The sequence below is a fragment of the Cololabis saira genome, chromosome 22 (assembly GCF_033807715.1).
Source record: "Cololabis saira isolate AMF1-May2022 chromosome 22, fColSai1.1, whole genome shotgun sequence".
Taxonomy (NCBI): Eukaryota; Metazoa; Chordata; class Actinopteri; order Beloniformes; family Belonidae; genus Cololabis; species Cololabis saira.
In genome coordinates, this window is record NC_084608.1 from 31,805,256 (window position 1) to 31,825,484 (window position 20,229).

The 20,229-nt window shown below is 38.1% G+C and overlaps 1 protein-coding gene across 1 annotated transcript in view; it reads left to right on the top strand.

Moving 5' to 3' along the window:
• Positions 1 to 20,229, top strand: part of gpr158a (G protein-coupled receptor 158a) — a 144,946-nt gene that overhangs the window by 66,707 nt on the left and 58,010 nt on the right. Inside the window, exons 4-5 of the mRNA XM_061713771.1 lie at positions 3,624 to 3,850; positions 14,486 to 14,554. Coding sequence (XP_061569755.1) covers positions 3,624 to 3,850; positions 14,486 to 14,554 — 296 coding nt within the window. The remainder of the gene's footprint in view (positions 1 to 3,623; positions 3,851 to 14,485; positions 14,555 to 20,229) is intronic.

The following is a 20,229-nucleotide window of genomic DNA, read 5'->3' on the forward strand; positions in this document are numbered from 1 at the left end:
TGCTGCTTTTAAGACGTTTTTTCATCACTGAAATAATTTCACACCGTTTGAAGGAATGAAGAAGTCAGAGTTGATGCAGACAATCGATAAGATTTAAAAAATGAAGAAAACATTTATTACTTGATCTTCTAGATTCATGCAGTTGTTTTTCCATCAAACTTTTGGTTCAGTTTTCATGAGATCACGAGTAGTCTGGCTGAAAGTCTTCACTTCTTAACTGAAGCTTAACAGTAAAAATAAGTAAAAGTGCAGCAGATTAGTTCATAAAAGTTACAGTAATCATATCTGCTCTGTTTAAAAATTGAACTGGCCCTAAATACCTTGGGAGACTAATCTGTCTTGAGATGGGAAACATCTTCTTTTTATTTTTATATTAGTTTCTCTGGTTTGCTCTGTGTCCTGCCAGTTAATTAAAAAAGAGCTTTTGCCGGCTCTGAACCCCAGGGGTTTTCACCTTCCCCATCACTTCTTCTTCCGCTTCGTTTTAGTCCACTTTCAGACTTCATACAGCACGCTCTTCTGTGTCACGGCTCTATCATCTCCTCTCCCCTCCTGCTGCACTTCACTCGCTATAAGTTGCTTTACATTTCCTGCTTCATACACAGAGAAGAAGGTTCCACAGAGCTGGATGTCTGTGCAGCGAGTGAAGACAAACGTGTGCGTGTGCGTGTGCGTGTGCGTGTGCGTGTGCGTGTGCGTGTGCGTGTGTGTGTGCGTGTGTGTGTGTGTGTGTGTGTGTGTGTGTGTGTGTGTGTGTGTGTGTGTGTGTGTGTGTGTGTGTGTGAAACACAGTGCTGCAGCGTGGCCCACCATGGGGCCAATAACAAGCCTGTTAATCCACAAGGGGAAATCCTTGACACTCCTTTCCCGAAGAAACCCATGCAGCTTACTTCACTTTGTCTCCCAGCGATTTTCCACATTGCGTCTCGCTCTTATATATATATATATATATATATATATATATATATATATATATATATATATATATATATATATATCCAGTACTGGAGTTGAGGGGGGGTGGCATCCCCCCCTGAAATAAAAACGGTCCAAATCATCCCCCTGTAAAACTGCCATCCCCCCTTTCCATCCCTTATGTCATTTCATCAATTAATGTGATATTACGGCTATTTCAACATTTAAAGTCATCACCAGAAAAATAACACCAGAAAAATAACTTATTTGACAATTTTCACCTGTTTCAAGTAAATTTTCACTTGAAGTAGAAAAATCTTCCAGTGGGACAAGATTTATCTTCTCATTACAAGCAAAAAAATCTTGTTCCACTGGCAGATTTTTCTACTTATTTTAGTGAAAATCTACTTGAAACAGGTGAAAATTGTTGTTTTTTTCCAATGATGAGTTTTGTGTTAAGTGTAATGAGATTTTCTTACTAAAATGAGACATTTTAACTAGAAATAAGACAAATATTCCAATTAAGATTTTGAGTTTTTGCAGTGATCCATTTTACTTATCCTGTGAAGGACAGAGTCATATTGATAAGTTCAGAAAACTGTTTTTTATTGTTGTGTTTTGATGTATTTGATGTAAGCGCAGTGGATATTTAAAGCTTACAGAAGGCTGCATTTAACTGCTGCTATGTCATTCCTGCAGTATTTCTGCAGGTGTTTTGGTCACTGCTATTATTTGTAATATATTATATTATTTATAATCAGCACAAATTATCTGTCCCCATATGATAAAATCCACCATCCCCCCTGATTTTTCTTTTTACAACTTGAGTACTGTATATATATATATACGAGAAGTTATTGTAGAGCAGCTTCCTGTGCCACTCAAACGGCTCGGCGACAGAATCGGTGGAAATGAGATGAATGTGACTCACTGCTACCGAGATAAGTAGTCCTTTTCAAAGGATCAATGATGAGCAGTCATTCCTTTGAAAAATAGGCCAGTTTCTTTTTAAAGGCAAAATCCTTTCAAATCTCTGAGACAATGGCTGTTTCCAATAATGCCTCTATGAAAGCTCCATAAGTCCAAAATTCATTATCTATCCAGCCATACGGGCTTTTCTCAGGGGATTTTTATAGAAACCAATAACAACCAGTCCACTTTTTTTCCCCTTTGTTCCTCGGCTTTCTTTGTTTTTACTTTAGCTAACCTGATACCTTTTTTTCTTGCTACCAACAGTTTGTTTTTTTTGGCTTCTTTTGTGCAAATTTCTGCATTTCTGCCCAAACTCTTTGTATTTTGGCACGAAAGGACGCCCTTTTGATGAAGTTGCGTTGGCTGGTTTATGCTTCAGTTTTAGTGTTAATTCTTGAATACATTTATGTTTACCACATGCACCTTTTTGAGCCTAGTTTCATAAAGCATATCCCCCATTGCCCCCGTCCTTGCAAATACTGCATAAAATAACCACATACTTGTTCTCGTGAGTCAGCCCCGGTCACCATGAAAAGATGCAATAATCATGCAAAAGTTAAGAGTTGATGATCTTATAGTCGTCTGTAGTTATCTGTAAACTTAATGGTTTGGGTTTCCCCATGTTTGGCTTCGTCACCCACAATGCATCACTGAGAGTATCGCACCACTGAGGGATGAATAAAGGACAATCTAATCTAATGTTTACTTTATGTTTTTGGTTTTTGTGGGGTTTGTTTTGTTAATCTTTTGGGTTTTTCTACATGAATGTGATTTTCTTACGTTGCATGACACAAGCTAACTATTATTGTCTGAAGCTTTACTGTGCTGGAGTAGGATGATACTGATCTACTGAACATGGAGGGCTGATTAGGTTTCAGTAGGGATGGGTAGAGTAGCCAAAAATTGTACTCAAATAAAAGTACTGTTACTTCAGAATAATATGACTCAAGTAGAGTAAAAAATAGTCATCAAAATAATTACTTGAGTAAAAGTAAAAAATGACTTGGTGAAAAAACTACTCAAGTACTGAGTAACTGTTGAGTAACGTCTGATTTATTTTTTTAACACAACCATTCAAACAGACAAAAGTACAAAATAATCATCTTCAGGCAAATTAAATCAATAAAATAAATTAAAATGAATAAAAAATAGCTTAAATTAAAATAATCTTAAAGTAAATTCAAGTACTTTAATAAATAATAAAATAAATAAAATAACAGAAGAAAAAAATAAATGAAGCACAAGTAGCACAAAATTTCAAGCCTTTGTACTTTTCTTTTTTAACCAGAACTAGAACAAGCCTGAAACTGTGTGTGTGTTTGAGTCTGTGTAAATGTGACAAAACATGCAAAAACAAACATTTTTCCCAAAGAATCACCCAGTGATGTCATGAGATTGACCCGTACGCGGATAAAAGGGATAAAAGAAAAGTAACAGCTCAACGTAGCCTAATGTAGCGGAGTAAGAGGAACAGTTTCTTCTTCACAAATCTACTCAAGTAAAAGTACAAAGTATAGTGATTCAAAACTACTCCTAAAAGTACAAAATTTCCCAAAACTTACTCAAGTAATTGTAACGGAGTAAATGTAACTCGTTACTACCCACCTCTGGGTTTCCCGATGTTGCAAACATGACAAGTGTGGACAAGGTGGAGACAGTCGATGAGGAAAACCATCACTGATGCAAGTGTTTGCATCTCTGAAGATATTAATTCTTACTCAACTATTGTTTCCCAGAGTCGGGGCGACAGGGCAAAGCGGCGGACGGCGGTGCGGGTGGAGACGAGGGCTCGTCCAGCGACTGCCTGCCGTGCCAGCAGGGCTGCGCCTACTGCAAGGACGACACGCCGTGCGTTGCCCGGGAGGACGGAGCGCTGCGCCTGGCCGTGCTGTCCTTCCAGTGCCTGTGCATGCTCATCGTCTTCATCAGCATGGTCCTCGTCTACCACTTTCGCAGAAACAAGGTAGGCGCTACTCTAGTTTTCGTCTTTAACCTCCTGAGACCCGGGATTTTGTTTGATGTGCATTTTTTAAGTCTCCTTACTATTTGGGATCAATAGGACCTAATTTTTGTTGAAATTAAATTTGTGCTTTCTATGTGCTGTTGAACTATGTCAAATCCAATGGCCTCACATGAGGACAATGGGTTTATTTTCTCTCTATTTCCCTTTCTTGGTCCTGCCCTGCATCCTTGCACATCCTGGTCAGGTACTAATAATAAAAATATGATACATTTTATTTGCAATATACTCAGCATTTTGAATGAAATAAAATGCTACAGAGTAAAAACATGGGTATTAGGTTATATCTCTATATCATTTATATTTATATATCATTTTCAATTGTTTTCTTTCCTATTACAAGGAAATAAAAACTTGCTCCACTGGCAGATTATTCTACTTATTTCTAGTGAAAATGTGCTTTAAACAAATGGAAATCTAAAAGCAAGTATTTTAAGTGTAATGAGACTTATTTTGACTAGAAATTGGACATTTGGGCAAGAAATAAAGACAAATGTTCTTGGAAAGAATTTATGTGTTTGCAGTGAAGATAGACCTGATGTCCTCAAACGAGTACTTCATGTTTACAGACGTTGTAGCTTGCTAATATTACTCAAATATATCAAAAAAGCATGCCATGTGAAGCTGCAGACGTTATTGTGCATAAATATACTAGTTTCAATCATAAAATTAGGTTAGGATTTTTACCTTGTCCATATTTCTGTCAGGAGCTGCCATAGAATTGTGATCCCAGCCATCTTGTTTTTCCCAAATTAGTGTAATTTCATTATGAGACCACTAGATGGCGCAGGCGGGGGTCCCGGATGAGGACAATGGGTCAATGTTCGTACAAATGAAGTATCATGGCGCAGAACAGCAGAAATGTAATGTCCTCATATGAGAACGCAGGGTCTCAGGAGGTTTTAATCTCTTTCCATCTTGAAAGTTTGGAAACTTTCCTGAGGACACGTGACTATGACAGTAATGAGTGTCAGAGCAGGAGCGTCACATCCGCCAGATGTTGATGTTTACTGCAGCGTGTGGTCATCAAAGCCCTTTAGATAAATAAATCAGTGCTTCCATATGTGGGAGGTCACAAAATAAAGCTTTGAAATGGTTTCAGCTGGCTTGGACTCTTCAGATCAAATAAAAATCAACACCTTGGACACTGACCAATGTCTGTGTAAAGGAAATGCATGAAAAAGATTCCCATGCCGATGCTTTGTGTTTCACATAAAAGATATCATATTTGATTCCTATTCATGACCGTGGGAGATATGATGGTACCTGACTCGCAAAGTCAACATTACTGAGCTCAGGAACTGGGTGTCCAGTCAACTGTGAGTGTTTTGTTTTTAAATCATGTGAACAATACTGAAACCTCCAGCAGCTTGTGGATCCACCTTGAGCTGCAGTCCTGGCTGATGTTTTGAAACGTTCACTTATGTGCAGCTCACTTCAACTCCCAGTACACCTTCCTTGCAGTCTGGGCTTTGTTTACATTACCAAATTTTAACTAAACGAATAATGTCATAGTCAGGGTTGCACATAATTATTTTGGTCTGGTGCTCAGAGGAGCCCCTGGATATGTGACTTGGGGCTCCAAAAACGCGGTGACCCGTCTCGCCGGATCGATAAAAGAGGGATGCAGGAATAAGTTATAGGCAAAACGATATTTATTCACTTATAAAGATGAATTAACAAATTATGGTGCGTGTTAGTCTGTAGAGTCAGTATAAAAGTTACAGTTTTTATCGGCCAGATTGGGATGCTCACGGCATATTTTGCACCTAGGGTTGCCAACTTTCAGAAATAGAAATAAAGGACGCCCCGATTTCAGCAGCGCAGGAGCCAAAAAAAAGCCCCAAAACTTCTAAACTGCATACAATTATTTTAGAATATGGTGTAAAAGTTAATCTATTTCAATAATTCAACGTAAAAGGTGAAACTAATATATTACCTAGTCTTATTACATGCAAAGCAAGATATGTTGAACCTTTATTTGTTATAATTTTGATGATGGAATTGTTTATTGATTTCATAAAATATTCTCTAATTTATTTTTTATTTGGGGTTTTCATAAACTTTGAGCCATAATCAGAGAGCAGCGTCTTGCTGGTGCAGGAACTGCTGCACGCAGTGATGGACGCTGGCTGATTTATGGTTCCGCGTTGCACCAACGCAGAGCTTACGGGGTAGAATACGCGGGAGCGCGAACGTACGGTGCGCATCGCCGCGTAACATCATGCAGCCACTTCTTGGCGAACACACGTTTTCTGTTCGATTCGGGTAGTGGTTCAGTTTGGCGTCTCTTTGTAGTTGGTGGTGGTGGAACGCCAAAATAATTACTTAATGGCGCTTGCTTCTTGGACATTCTGACGAGACGTGTCGGGGTTTGTTCAGTAAAGCTGATCCTTACCTCTCTTCCTGCCCAACCCACCGCCGCCACGAGCATGCAGGGGGAGTAAGGACGCGCTGTGATTGGCCAGTAGCAACTTTGAGTGGCAGTTCTGGGGAAAAGCTCTCCCAATAGATTTTTAAATATTAGTATTCTGGTCTGGCCACAACCAAAAATATGAGCCCCAGCTGTTGGTACGCAAAAGCGCTTCGCGGCACAAGATTGACAGCGCACTGTGGATTTTGACGGCGCATGCGCTCTGGCGGCCCACTTATGTGCAGCCCTGGTCATAGTAAAACAAGTTGCATGACTTTCTTGTTCCTTTGAGGCCACGACATTTGCCATATGAGTGAAGCCGGCAGCTTTAACAATTCCTATCCGAAAGGAATCCACAGGAACGTTCAATATTTTTCAGCTGTTACCTTAAAAAATGCACAAAATAAAAACGTCTGTTTGTATATCGAAGGAATTATAAACCCACAAAACTACAAAACAGAGTGAAGATAAAGAGAGAGATGAAAAAGCGGCTTCACTCTCTCTTTCCTTTCAACTCTGGGACCCAGAGGGACGGAGCTCCTCCCACACCGGAGCAAAAGGTCATGACACCGTTGCTAAGCAACAAATCAAATCCAACAACTTAACATTAACGAAGTTCATACACTGTACATGTCAAAATAAAATATTAAATTTACTGTCACATGAACTTAAAGCAGCAATATGTAACTAATTCTAAAATTACTGACAATATCAACAACAGACACAGAATAATAATAGTGATCATAAGATTGTGTAATTGGCAATGAGGAAGCTTTAGAAAATAATCATACAATTGAATAAAATTACAGCACTAGAGAAAAGAATGCAATGCAAAGAAACTGTATATAACAATTGTAGTATTTTTCCTGAGAACTGTAAAATTGTGCAGGGCTGATCTGCAAAACATTCAGTTATTCACAGGTTATAAAGTATTTTTTTATTTTGTCAGTAAGTATGTTGGACTACTAATTTATGACGAAGTCCCTCTAAAAAAGGTGACAGGAAAAAGGTGCAGTAGAACAAAACCAGAGCGTTTGTAGTTTAGGGCGCATTATCTTGCTAAAACAGGACTAATAAAACCAAGTTGAACTTAGTGATTTTCAACATCTTCATATTGTTTTGTTTAGCCAAAAATAGATACATTACCTCTTCGCTATCCATCCTGCAAACAGCTGCTGAAAAGTTTAGTTTTAGTTTAGTTTATTTATTTAGCAATATAAGACAAATATGAACAAAAAATGAAAAACAATGAAATAACATGCAAGGAAAGGAAGAAGCCTGGTGGCTTATATAGAATCCTTTCCATATATGAATAAAAAACAAAACAAAGCTACACAAGGGAGAGTAAAAAAAACAAAAAAACACAAGAAAATGTAACTCAGATCAAATAATGAACATTACAAAGATGAAACAATAAGAAAGTTCTTTAAATGTTTTTTGAATATTGGCAAAGATGGTGATGGTTTAAGAGATTTATTGAGTGAATTCCACAAGTGGGGGAAGATTGATGTTTCCATGTTCTACAAAACGGTAAATTAAAATCATCTTTGAGCCTTGTGGCATAAGAATGAATATCGGAATTAACACAAAAGAAATTATGAAAAGAAGAAGGAAGATCTTGTATATAATTTTTACATTTGAACATAAATAAACATTTTTAAAAATGTTAATTTTATTGACGGATAATAATGAATAATTAATGAAAAGGGGAGCAGATGGCTCATATCTGTTTGCGTGTGATATCATTTAAAACGGTAAAAGAAAAGTAGTTTTGAAAGTCTGTCCCGTTTTATTTCATTCACTATCAAAACAAATGCACGGGACAGGATCTTTCCGGCAGTACGCGCTGGTGCTCATGGGAAATGTAGTGTTCTTTCTGGTAAAGCACTACCGCTTTTGTCCAAAGGAGCCGCCAAACTCAACAAAAGCTGAAAGTTACACCGTGCTGCTTTAAATGCTGCATGTAAGGTTCTCAATCCTGTTTAATAAATGAATGATTGTAAACTTCTGTTACTTTGACAACTTAAATGGCTAATTATTATTTAACCAACTATCTATAACTTCTATGTGGAGTGTATTTAGGCTGCTGCAATGTCTGTAGTTGTGACACTAACGATGCAGGGAGACATGAGTCGAGAGGAGACGGTGGACAGTGTGGAGTCGGTGGATGTACAGTCTGTGTCGTATATCGTCACGTCAGCGAAAGCCTCGTGCTGAGTCTCAGAACGACTGGGCTCAGTTTCCACAAAGAGTCGGAGTGAGTGGAAACCAAAGTGAGAGATCCCGCTCGTTCATACAGAAAGGTTTTTGCATAATTTCAAGACTCTAGCAACCCGTTTTAATCTTAAAGCTAAATTTTGGGAGCTTAATCTCAAAGCTCCTCTCAAAACTGTTGATTGTCCTGCAGAATATGAGCTCATCCGGGTTCCACTTTGCTGTTTTTATTCTGCATTAGGCCAGATAAAGATCACTCCTCTGGCGAACAGAGAGAGGGCCTCTGTTTTCTTTTGTGTGTATTTTTAAATGGGTGGCACAGCTGACTTCTGCTCCCTGAAAGCTCCCTAAAGCATCTTGTCAATTAGAGGACGATATGTTGCCAAATATCTTGCACAAGAGGTGCACGGAAAATGGCTGAAATGGTGGATTTGGCCACAACAAAAACAAACTACAAAAAAAAAGCCTAGAGGGAGGAGCTTTTAGTGTACTTTGGTAAAGGAACGATAGAGAGAAAGCTTCTCAGCTGATTGTTAAACCCTGCTTTTTTAGACGTGTTTGAACATGGAGCAGTACGGTCCTCTTTTCGCCGAAAAAATCAAACAAGAAAAGAAAAGACTGGGAGAAACTGTGTAAAAGCTAACTAACAACAGATTTTCAAGCAATTTAAACCAGTTTGAGTACAACCACGTGTCAGGGTTGACTTGTCTGGGTTACCGACTGGTGTCATTTAGAAAAATGACCCCTTCTTTAATGTAAATAATGTTTTGCAAATCTTTCTAGACCGGGGGTCGGCAACCCGCGGCTCTAGAGCCGCATGCGGCTCTTTAGCGCCGCCCTAGTGGCTCCTGGAGCTTTTTCAAAAATGTTTGACCTTTTTTCTCCTCTTTTTTTCTCCTTTTTTTCATTTTTTTCTTCTTCTTTTTTCCTTTTTTTTCTTTTTAACCCTTTCTTTCTTTTTTCTAATTTTCTTTTTTCTTCTTTTTTTCTTTTTTTTCTTTTTTCTTCCTTTTTCCTTTCCTTTTTAATCTCGACATTTCAACCTTTTTCTCGAAATTTTGACTTTTTTCTCGACATTTCAACTTTTTTTATCAACATTTCGACTTTTTTCTCAAGATTGTACTTCAACATTAATCTTGACATTTTCTCAACATTTCGACTTTTTTCTCGACATTTCGACTTTTTTCTCGACATTTCGACTTTTTTCTCGATTTCGACTTTTTTCTCGAGATTGTACTTCAACATTTATCTCGACATTTCGACTTTTTTCTCGACATTTCGACTTTTTTCTCAACATTTAGACTTTTTTCTCAACATTTAGACTTTTTTCTCAACATTTAGACTTTTTTCTCGAGATTGTACTTCAACATTAATCACGACATTTCTCCTTTCGCCATTTGTCTTCATTCTAAGGTTTATACAAGACTTCATTTTTTGCGGCTCCAGACATATTTGTTTTTTGTCTTTTTGGTCCAATATGGCTCTTTCAACATTTTGGGTTGCAGACCCCTGTTCTAGACCAATATTTGTTTTTAAACATCGCCCAAATGTATTATATTCAAAGCTGAAACTCTTTTGGTCAAAGTCAAAGTCTGAGATTTTCTTCCTCCACATTCTGATTCCAGCCAGGAGTCACATCTGAATCTAAAACATGTTTGGATGCAGATGCGTTGACAGCTGGTCGACTCAGTGACTGCAAAACCAAGCCCAGCCATCACGCCGCTGTGCTTGACACCTCGCTGTGCGGTCCCTGTGCTCAAACGCCGTTTTTGGCATTTTAAACGTGGACTCATCAGCCCAGAAGACAGAAGTCTGGCGGCTCGGTCAGACAGAACTAAGCTGTGCCGGCTTGTTTATGTGGATGAAACAGCCCCCCCAGCATTGCTTCTTCTTTCCAATGGTTTGATGTACAGTAGGCTCCTTGAACATTAAATATGCTTTACATCCAACTAGGAATGGCAGATATTTTACCGTTCACAATAAACCGTCAAAAAAATTCCTCATGATAAGAATTTGTCATCTCACGGTAAAAATGATAAATTCCCATTGATGACGTTTTTGTGTAAAGCTGATTTATGGTTTTGCGTTAAATCCACGCACAACGTACGTGAAGGAAGGAAGGAAGGAAGGAAGGAAGGAAGGAAGGAAGGAAGGAAGGAAGGAAGGAAGGAAGGAAGGAAGGAAGGAAGGAAGGAAGGAAGGAAGGAAGGAAGGAAGGAAGGAAGGAAGGAAGGAAGGAAGGAAGGAAGGAAGGAAGGAAGGAAGGAAGGAAGGAAAGGAGCCTGAAAGAAAGAAAGAAAGAAAGAAAGAAAGAAGGAAAGAAATTAGCCTGAAAGAAAGAAAGAAATTAGCCTGAAAGAAAGAAAGAAAGAAAGAAGGAAAGAAAGAAATTAGCCTGAAAGAAAGAAAGAAAGAAGGAAAGAAAGAAATTAGCCTGAAAGAAAGAAAGAAAGAAAGAAAGAAGGAAAGAAAGAAAGAAAGAAAGAAAGAAGGAAAGAAATTAGCCTGAAAGAAAGAAAGAAAGAAAGAAAGAAAGAAAGAAGGAAAGAAAGAAAGAAAGAAAGAAGGAAAGAAAGAAAGAAAGAAAGAAAGAAAGAAAGAAAGAAAGAAAGAAAGAAAGAAAGAAAGAAATTAGCCTGAAAGAAAGAAAGAAAGAAAGAAAGAAAGAAAGAAAGAAGGAAAGAAATTAGCCTGAAAGAAAGAAAGAAAGAAAGAAAGAAAGAAAGAAAGAAAGAAGGAAAGAAAGAAATTAGCCTGAAAGAAAGAAAGAAAGAAGGAAAGAAAGAAATTAGCCTGAAAGAAAGAAAGAAAGAAAGAAAGAAAGGAGCCTGAAAGAAAGAAGGAAAGAAAGAAAGAAAGAAAGAAGGAAAGAAAGAAAGAAAGAAAGAAAGAAAGAAGGAAAGAAATTAGCCTGAAAGAAAGAAAGAAAGAAAGAAAGAAAGAAAGAAGGAAAGAAATTAGCCTGAAAGAAAGAAAGAAAGAAAGAAGGAAAGAAGGAAAGAAAGAAAGAAAGAAAGAAAGAAAGAAAGAAAGAAAGAAAGAAAGAAAGAAATTAGCCTGAAAGAAAGAAAGAAAGAAAGAAAGAAAGAAAGAAATGAGCCTGAAAGAAGGAAAGAAAGAAAGAAAGAAATGAGCCTGAAAGAAGGAAAGAAAGAGAAAGAAAGAAATGAGCCTGAAAGAAAGAAAGAAATATTCCCGTTGATGACACTTCTTGTATTGGTATTTTTTTTATCGTTATCGGGATAAATGCCAGAAATGATCGTGATAAATGTTTTAGTCCATACCGCCCATCCCTACATCCAACATTTCTATGTGGGCCCGTCTGAGACATAAATGAGAGGAGGAATGTGTCCCACTGTGGGATTGTTCACTAGTTTCATATCAGTCCCAGGTGAATTTCCCATTTATGTTTGATTTAATGGTTTGGCCCAACCGGGAGTCCAGACCCAGATAAGACGCCGCTTTTGAACCCCTGCACATTCATAACCCATGTACATGTACATGAGTGAGACTCCTGCGTGAGGCCGACCTGGGACCAGGGACGATCCCTTTATGTGTCAGAGGAACCGCTGCTGGACCGAGCTGTCGCTCCCGGGGGATTTTTTGTCATTTACAATGCATGGCCTGGTCTTATGAGTGAACTTAACTATCTGAGATGTTATCCAACTATGACTCATCATTCTCAGTGTAAAATGATGTGCTCCATATTGTTTTATCAGGTTTATTTTCATTTGAGGGAATATTTTATCAGCTCCCAAGGTCTCCCATCCCCACTGACAGCCGGAGCAACTTTACACAGGCCTCCCCGTCATCTCTTACAACGATGGCTTTGTGCTACGTCACAGAGAAATGAGCCATAGAAGCAGTTTAACCTCCACATCCACAAGGGTTCCCCCAGAACTACCAACTGAAAAGGTCCCTGTGTGCTGCTTTATTACGATTAATTACTGCACTGACAAATTTAAGTTACCTCCATGTGAGGAAATAAAAATTTGAAATTATTTTTTGAAATCTCTGATGCATTGTTCCCAGCCCTGATGAAGAGAGGCGTCTTCAGTCATTATTGTCTTTAAAGGGGACCTATTATGGCATCTAATACCTTTTTTAAACAAGCCTAGAATGTCTTAAAAACAAGCTTTTGATTGTTTTTGCTAAATACCGTATTTTCTGGACTATAAGCCGCTACTTTTTTCATAGGTTTTGAACCGTGCGTCTTATACAAAGGTGCGTCTATTCTGTGGATTTTTCTTCCACCGCTCGGGGCGCTCTAACCGGAATTAGAATAAAAACTAAGACAAAATAAATGCAAAAAAGAATACGCTACTTCTTCTTTAGCAGATAGAAGTAGGTAGAAGCAGATTTCAAACAGATAAATAGATAGATAAATAAATACCGGTTATTTTCTCTTGGTTCTGTCCAGTTTTAATCAGCAAAGTTGCTGCCGTGTTAAAGGACACTGTTAGGAAAGAATCTATTTAGGTACAAACATGTACATCATTTACAGTTCAAAATCCTTCTGTACATGTAGTAAATATCTAATCTAACAACATAAATATCTGCGGCTTGCATATCTTTTTTTTTTTAAATAGAGCGGATGCGGCTAATATACAGGTGCGGCTTATAGTCCAGAAAATATGGTAAATTAGAAATTCAGCCACTGAACCATTTCTGAAGTCCTGTCCCTGTGTGGTCAGAGGTAGCATTGCATATTTGCATATTTCAGTTGCTCTGAAATGAGATTGAGGTTTATTAATGCACTTGGCATGAATAATCTGCACATCTTTGTCAGCACAAGTAGAAGCGGAATGATATTCTGCAGGGAAGGTCTTGCTTATTTCACCAAGACAAGGCCCAACCTCCTACAACAGCAGACCGCTGGGTCTTAAACCAGAATCACTGAAAAGTCTTTGGTACATGATGAAATCATATACACTTATTGGGGGGAAAAAAATGTTGTTTTCCAAAATACTGAATTAGTCTAAGAGTAAAGATAAAATAAGAGGTGATGCAATGCAGAGGTAAACATTCCCCTGTCACAACATTTTAAAAGGTTTTGCCTGCAAACACATTTTATGTTTTTGGGGAAGTTAAAAATGTTAAACTATTTACTAATCTTTTTTTCAGCATTTACTTATGTCAGGGGTCAGCAACCCGTGGCTCTTTAGCGCCGCCCTAGTGGCTCCCTGGAGCTTTTTCAAAAATGTTTGACCTTTTTTCTCGAGATTTTACTTCAACATTAATCTCGACATTTCGACTTTTTTCTCGACATTTCAACTTTTTTCTCGACATTTCAACTTTTTCCTCGAGATTTTACTTCAACATTAATCTTGACATTTCGACTTTTTTCTCGACATTTCGACTTTTTTCTCAAAGTGCATAATAATTCCCCCAGTTATAACTAATATGCAGCATGTGTTGCCTTCATTCTAAGGCTTATACAAGACTTTTCATTTTTTGCGGCTCCAGACACATTTGTTTTTTGTGTTTTTGGTCCAATATGGCTCTTTCAACATTTTGGGTTGCCGACCCCTGACTTATGTGTATGTTTAGCAGAAACCTGAACCTTTCTGGAAATATTAAATTTGCTTTACAGGAACAAGAAAATGTAAAAGGGCAACTATTAAAGTGCTTGGAGTTGCTCGCTATTGGGATTGGGATCTGTCATAGAGACAAACCTGCAGAGAGTTATGATGCAGCTGAGTCCTCATTGCTTTTCTTTAATGGACGTAAAGTCAAGAATATAATGGAGGGTATTTTTCTCCTCAAATATTCTCTCAAGGTTTTGGCAAACTAAAGCCAAACTAAATGTTGGACTTTTTATTGGCAATAAATCATAAATTTAATTAAAAAGGTTACTAATGCTCAGATATATGTATGTGCTGTCACAACAGGTCAAATGCGTAAAAGGAGGTGAGACGTTTAATAACCGTTGCATCTTTCTGTTTCTGCAGAGCATCAGAGCCTCGGGCCTCGTCCTGCTGGAGGCCATCCTGTGTGGAGCGCTGCTTCTCTACTTCCCCGTAAGCCCAAACACGTCCTACTTTCTGCTTTGCAAGATGTTGCATTTGATTATTAGATGGTTGGGACATGAAGTTTCCTAAGTGGAAAAAGTTACAATGCAGCGGCCCTGGGGAGTTTTACTGAACCTCGGCTGTTGACGTATGTCTTCATTACCAGTAAGAATTCCTGCTGGGAGTCAGGTACTCCAGCGTGGTCGTGGTGTTGACTTGCTGATTGGATATATGTGTGCAGGAGATGACATTGCTTGTTGTTATAGTTTATTTTCTAGTCCTCTAATTTTTGTTATTATTTTTCTTTACTTATTCTTGGTGAGCAAACAGCAAAATGTTGTGCACTACCACCACCGGGTGATGTGGAGCGCTACTTTGCTAAGTCAGTACGGGGTCCATAACAATACCGTATTGTCCTGAGTATAAGACGACCCCGATTATAAGACGACCCCTCTTTTTCAAGACTCAAGTTTGAAGGAAGACTTTTTGAACACCAAATTCAATTTATATATAGAAAATAATTACAGTACATCTGAAACAAATGATTATAACAATATATTCGAGAGAAAAAGCATGTTATTTTGACTATTTGAAATCATTATCTTGAAGTTTGCATCATAACTTCTCCTCAGCTGCCGGTTTACCTGCCGAACTTCCACCCTCTTTTCTCCAGATTGTCGCTACGTTTCTCCATTTTCTGTTATCTCTTCTCTTATTTTCTTCTCTTTTCTTTCTTATACTATTTTTTATTTTTCTTCTTCGTGACAGGGGTTGGCTTTGGCCTGGGAGTTAAGTTCTCTAGCGTTGTGAATGGGTATAACGTCTATACCCCGAATGTAAGACGACCCCCACTTTTTTTATTTCAATGTAAAAAACACCGTCTTATATTCGGGCCAATCCGGTAATCGAGACACTGGCTGCGTCCGAAATTGCATACTTCCACCCTAATGAGTAGCAAAAACAGTACAGTATGTGATATGTTTTAGTGCGTCCGAAACATTAGTACGTACTCAATAGTATATACTATCCATACTCATTCCGGAGAAATTTATTAATGTGGATTGATGGACACTAGCTAAACAAAAACTTCCCACAATGCAATGCAGCTGTGTTTGGTTGCTAAGTGCTGCGCAGATACGTATAAGTCACAAGTATAATATTAAGTATAAAAATTGTATTATATAATATTAATATTATAATATTCGTATATAATAATATTATATAATGTCATCTTGTTTGGGCCAGGATAAACAGGAAATAGCGGAGCGGAGCTGCTACTGCTGCTGTTACCATGGTAACAGCTGCTGCTGCTGTGACACGTCACTTCCTCCCAACGGCAGGAAGTGACGGTGTGCGCTCTCAATAGTACGTCCAAATTAATGCACACTACTGATATTACTCAAAAGTGTGCCGAACTTAAGTATACTTTTTATACTGTTTAGTATGGCATTTCAGACGCACCGATAGTCTAAAAGGACCAAGGTGGAGGTCAGTATCTAGGTTTGACCCTTGACCTCTGCTAATGGAAACCTATCTATAAAAGAAGTTACACCACATTAAAAAAAGGGTTAAAAAAAGTACAGTATCAGTGTATTTATTATTGCGCAAACAATTTTTTAGATAATTTCTAGTCTTAGTCAGGCACATTCTATAATGTGAAGGTGTTATAAAGTCCTGAATGCAGAATGGTATTCTTGTAATTGTTGCTATTAAAGAACACAGTATATCAGCTCATTTCAAACATCTCTTTAGACTTCTGTTAATAGCAGCAGGTGTTAAGAGGGGGGAGTCAGCCAGATCCCTCACTCTGAGGGGGGGTCTCTTTATTACTCTGTGTTACAACTTTGTGCTACACACTTATGATACGACCACAGGGAGAAATCTGAGTTACTTTTTCCGTTCAGACTGAATTCTCGATGACAAATCCCAAACTTTGTGAAAGTGTTTGAAGTCTTCTTAACACGAGTTGGCTGAAACTTTCAAATGTAGCTTAATGTGACGTCAATGGAGATAAAGATGAGAGAAATGGGTATTTTTTTCACTCTGAATGTGTGATGTCACCGTACCTTGAAAATCTGAACAGCTAACCAGTTTACACACGGTAGATGTTGGTAAATTAAGACTTTAGTAACTGCAGGCTGTATGTATATGAAGTGCAAAGAAGCAGATTAATACAATCCACATTACATCAGTGAAAATCAATCCCCGTTGATCAGTGGCATTTTCTCCAACTCCTCCAGCACCTCATTATTGTTGCAGATGATTAGACTCTGCTCGGCACGCTCAACACCATCGATTTACCTGAAACCGCCGTCATATCTTTCTCTTTGGTGCTTGGGGAATTAGAAAATTACAGTTTAGTCGCAATCACGCCGGCTTTGTGCCCGGCCGAGCATTACGAAATAAACGTAATTAAAACAGGCTGATTTAGAGTCGGCTATTCGCTGCAGTTTGCCTCGACAAGGTCGTAGAAAGTAATAATGTTTGAAATTTGCAGAATGAAAGCCGGGCCGAGCGCCGGGCTTTTTCTTGGTGAATGAAGGAACATCAGACATCAGCCTCTTTGTCTGGTTGGTGTGTGATGGCAGCAAAAATAGAAGGCTTGTGAAAAGGTTGTACTTTACTTTGTAGATATTTCAGCTCCGTGGAGTAAATGCAGTTCGGTTTGAGTTTCTTTTCTCCCTGGCCTCTGTGAACTAGGAATGGGCGATATTTTACCGTTCACGATAAACCGCCAAAAAAATTCCCCACGGTAAGAATTTATCATCTCACGGTAAAAAACGATAAATTCCCGTCGATGATGTTTTTTGTGTAAAAGCTGATTTATGGTTCTGTGTTAAATCCACGCACAACGTACGTGAAGGAAGGAAGGAAGGAAGGAAGGAAGGAAGGAAGGAAGGAAGGAAGGAAGGAAGGAAGGAAGGAAGGAAGGAAGGAAGGAAGGAAGGAAGGAAGGAAGGAAGGAAGGAGCCAGAAAGAAAGAAAGAAAGAAAGAAAGAAAGAAGAAAGAAAGAAAGAAAGAAAGAAATGGGCCTGAAAGAAAGAAAGAAAGGAAAGAAAGAAAGAAGAAAGAAAGAAAGAAATGGGCCTGAAAGAAAGAAATAAAGAAAGAAAGAAAGAAAGAAAGAAAGAAAGAAAAGAAAGAAAGAAAGAAAGAAAGAAAGAAAGAAAGAAAGAAAGAAATGGGCCTGCCGTTGATGACGTTTTTGTGTAAAGTCGAATTTATGGTTCTGCGTTACGTACGGGAAGGAAGGAAGGAAGGAAGGAAGGAAGGAAGGAAGGAAGGAAGGAAGGAAGGAAGGAAGGAAGGAAGGAAGGAAGAAAGAAAGAAAGAAATGAGCCAGAAAGAAAGAAAGAAAGAAAGAAATAAATGGGCCTGAAAGAAAGAAAGAAAGAAAGAAAGAAAGAAGAAAGAAAGAAAAGAAAGAAAGAAAGAAAGAAAGAAAGAAAGAAAGAAAGAAAGAAAGAAAGAAAGAAAGAAAGAAAGAAAGAAAGAAAAGAAAAGAAAGAAAGAAAGAAAGAGAAAGATAAATTCCCATTTATGATGTTTTTGTGTAACAAACATGGCGGATCTGAGAGTGAGATAGATTAATAGTTACAAAGTGGAGTTGAATTGGTATTTTTTTTATCGTCATTTTTTATCGTTATGGGGATAAATGCCAGAAATTATGGTGATACATTTTTTACTCCATACCGCCCATCCCTACTGTGAACGTGGCTGATCTTGCTTTGTTAATATAATGTCTTGGGCGCGATCATGTGAAAATGGCATCTCTCCGCATGACGCCGCGCTGCACACTAGACTGATCTCCACCCTGATGAATTTGCATGTCTCCACTGCGAGTCCCGCACAAACCGAGCCGGTGAGGGTGAGACGCTTCGCTCCCAATCTAAATATAGATTCAGAAATATTCCTCTGCCACTGCTGCTTCTATTTTAAATAATTCCTCTGTTATTACGCAGCGGGACATACATCTCATCCTGCTCTCATGCCCTTCTTCTTTGTAGAGTAATGCAATTCTTTTCCCCCCTTTTTCTCTCCAGAGTGTCACATGTAATAACTTCACCCCCCCCCCAACAAAGCTTTGAATTGAGAGGGGAGGAGGGGGCAAAGAGAGGCGAGTAAAATTGTAGCAGAGCCAAAGTCGGCTATTTCCATCTGGTTGTGCAGATGAGAGAGGAGGAGAGGAGGAGAGCAGACGAGCGTTTTTGATTCGCAAAGTGATACCTGGACGGGCCTGTCAGTCCTGCGTTTGTCTGTTTGCACCCCCCGGTGCAGCTTTGATTTGGAGCAAAGTGGCAGAATTTGGATTACTTTTGCAGCTTGTTGTGTCAGAGGCCAGCAGCTCCTCCCAGGAGAATCTGCACTGGATAGGGAAATGCAAACAGCTTTTTCTGAGCATGGTTTAATCAATCATAAAGGTATTTGTAATCATTCCCAAGCTAAAGCTTTTACATTATACAAAACATCCCAGAAGAGGAAAACCATGAATGAATCTGGTTGCAGAAGCACCTGACCTGAAAGGGGTTGATTCTCATATTAATTCCTAAAAATCGATTCATATGTCTAAAGATCGATTTTTTTTTTTAAATTTATTTATTTATTTATGTTTTTTTTCATCATTACATTACAACTTTTGGTTATTTTTTTTGTTTATCCCCAAAAAAGGAATGTTTTGTTGAACACGAGAATAACTTGTGCCATGTTTTTGCCTTTAAATATGTTTTAAAGGTATGAAAACATTAAAGTGTTAGGTTATAATTGCATAAATTGTCTATATTTCATTACTTTATATACTGTCTTGGGTTTACATTTGCAAAAAATGCTAAAAACCAAATGCTCAAAAATTAAAACAGAAAATGGAACAAAAAAAAACGGAATGTGGGAAAAAATAAAACCGATTTCATCCGTCTCTGTTTCCTCCCTGGATCTGTTTGGTAATTCTGACCCACATGATGTTTCTGAAAGCAGTTCTATCAGCATTCTGGGAGCTGATTGGTCCTTACAGCATCATTAGCTGCAATACTTGCTGTTTAATCTCAATATAATACTAGTATTCATATTTTGCATAACTACAGTCATATAATTCATGCAACAGCTCAAAAAACAGTTTTAATAATACTAACCCAAATCAATATCGGAATCGAATCGGATCTTGATAATCGATTCTGAATCTTAAGAATCGGAATCGAATCGATTCTTGATATTTGAATCGATCCCCAGCCCTAGTTGCACGTTTAAGTACAGTATTTCCTTAGATCTTAATAGTTGAAATAACTAGTCTATCAGATACACAATGTATAAAAATATAAAAAAACATCCACAAATATATATTGAGCCTTAATTTTTGAATAATGTAACCAATCACTCCTCATGCTCTGCTGCTTATATAATCTGTCAGAGGGTTAATTCTGCATGACCTTCACCATTTCCAAAGCTGGTGACATTTTTGTGGAAATCTGGTGCCCTTTTTTCTTCTTCCTCTTCTTCCTGTTAGTTTTCTGGTTCAATGAATTTGTGGGATTTGTAAAACACGTCTGAAACCATCTCCTGGTTAGACTGTCTGGTGATTTGGTGAGACCGAAGACATTTGGATCATTTACACAATGACTTCACATCTGGTTTAATATCTACAAAATCAAGTGTTTATAGCTTTAGAGCGTTTTTAACTGTAAGAATTGGC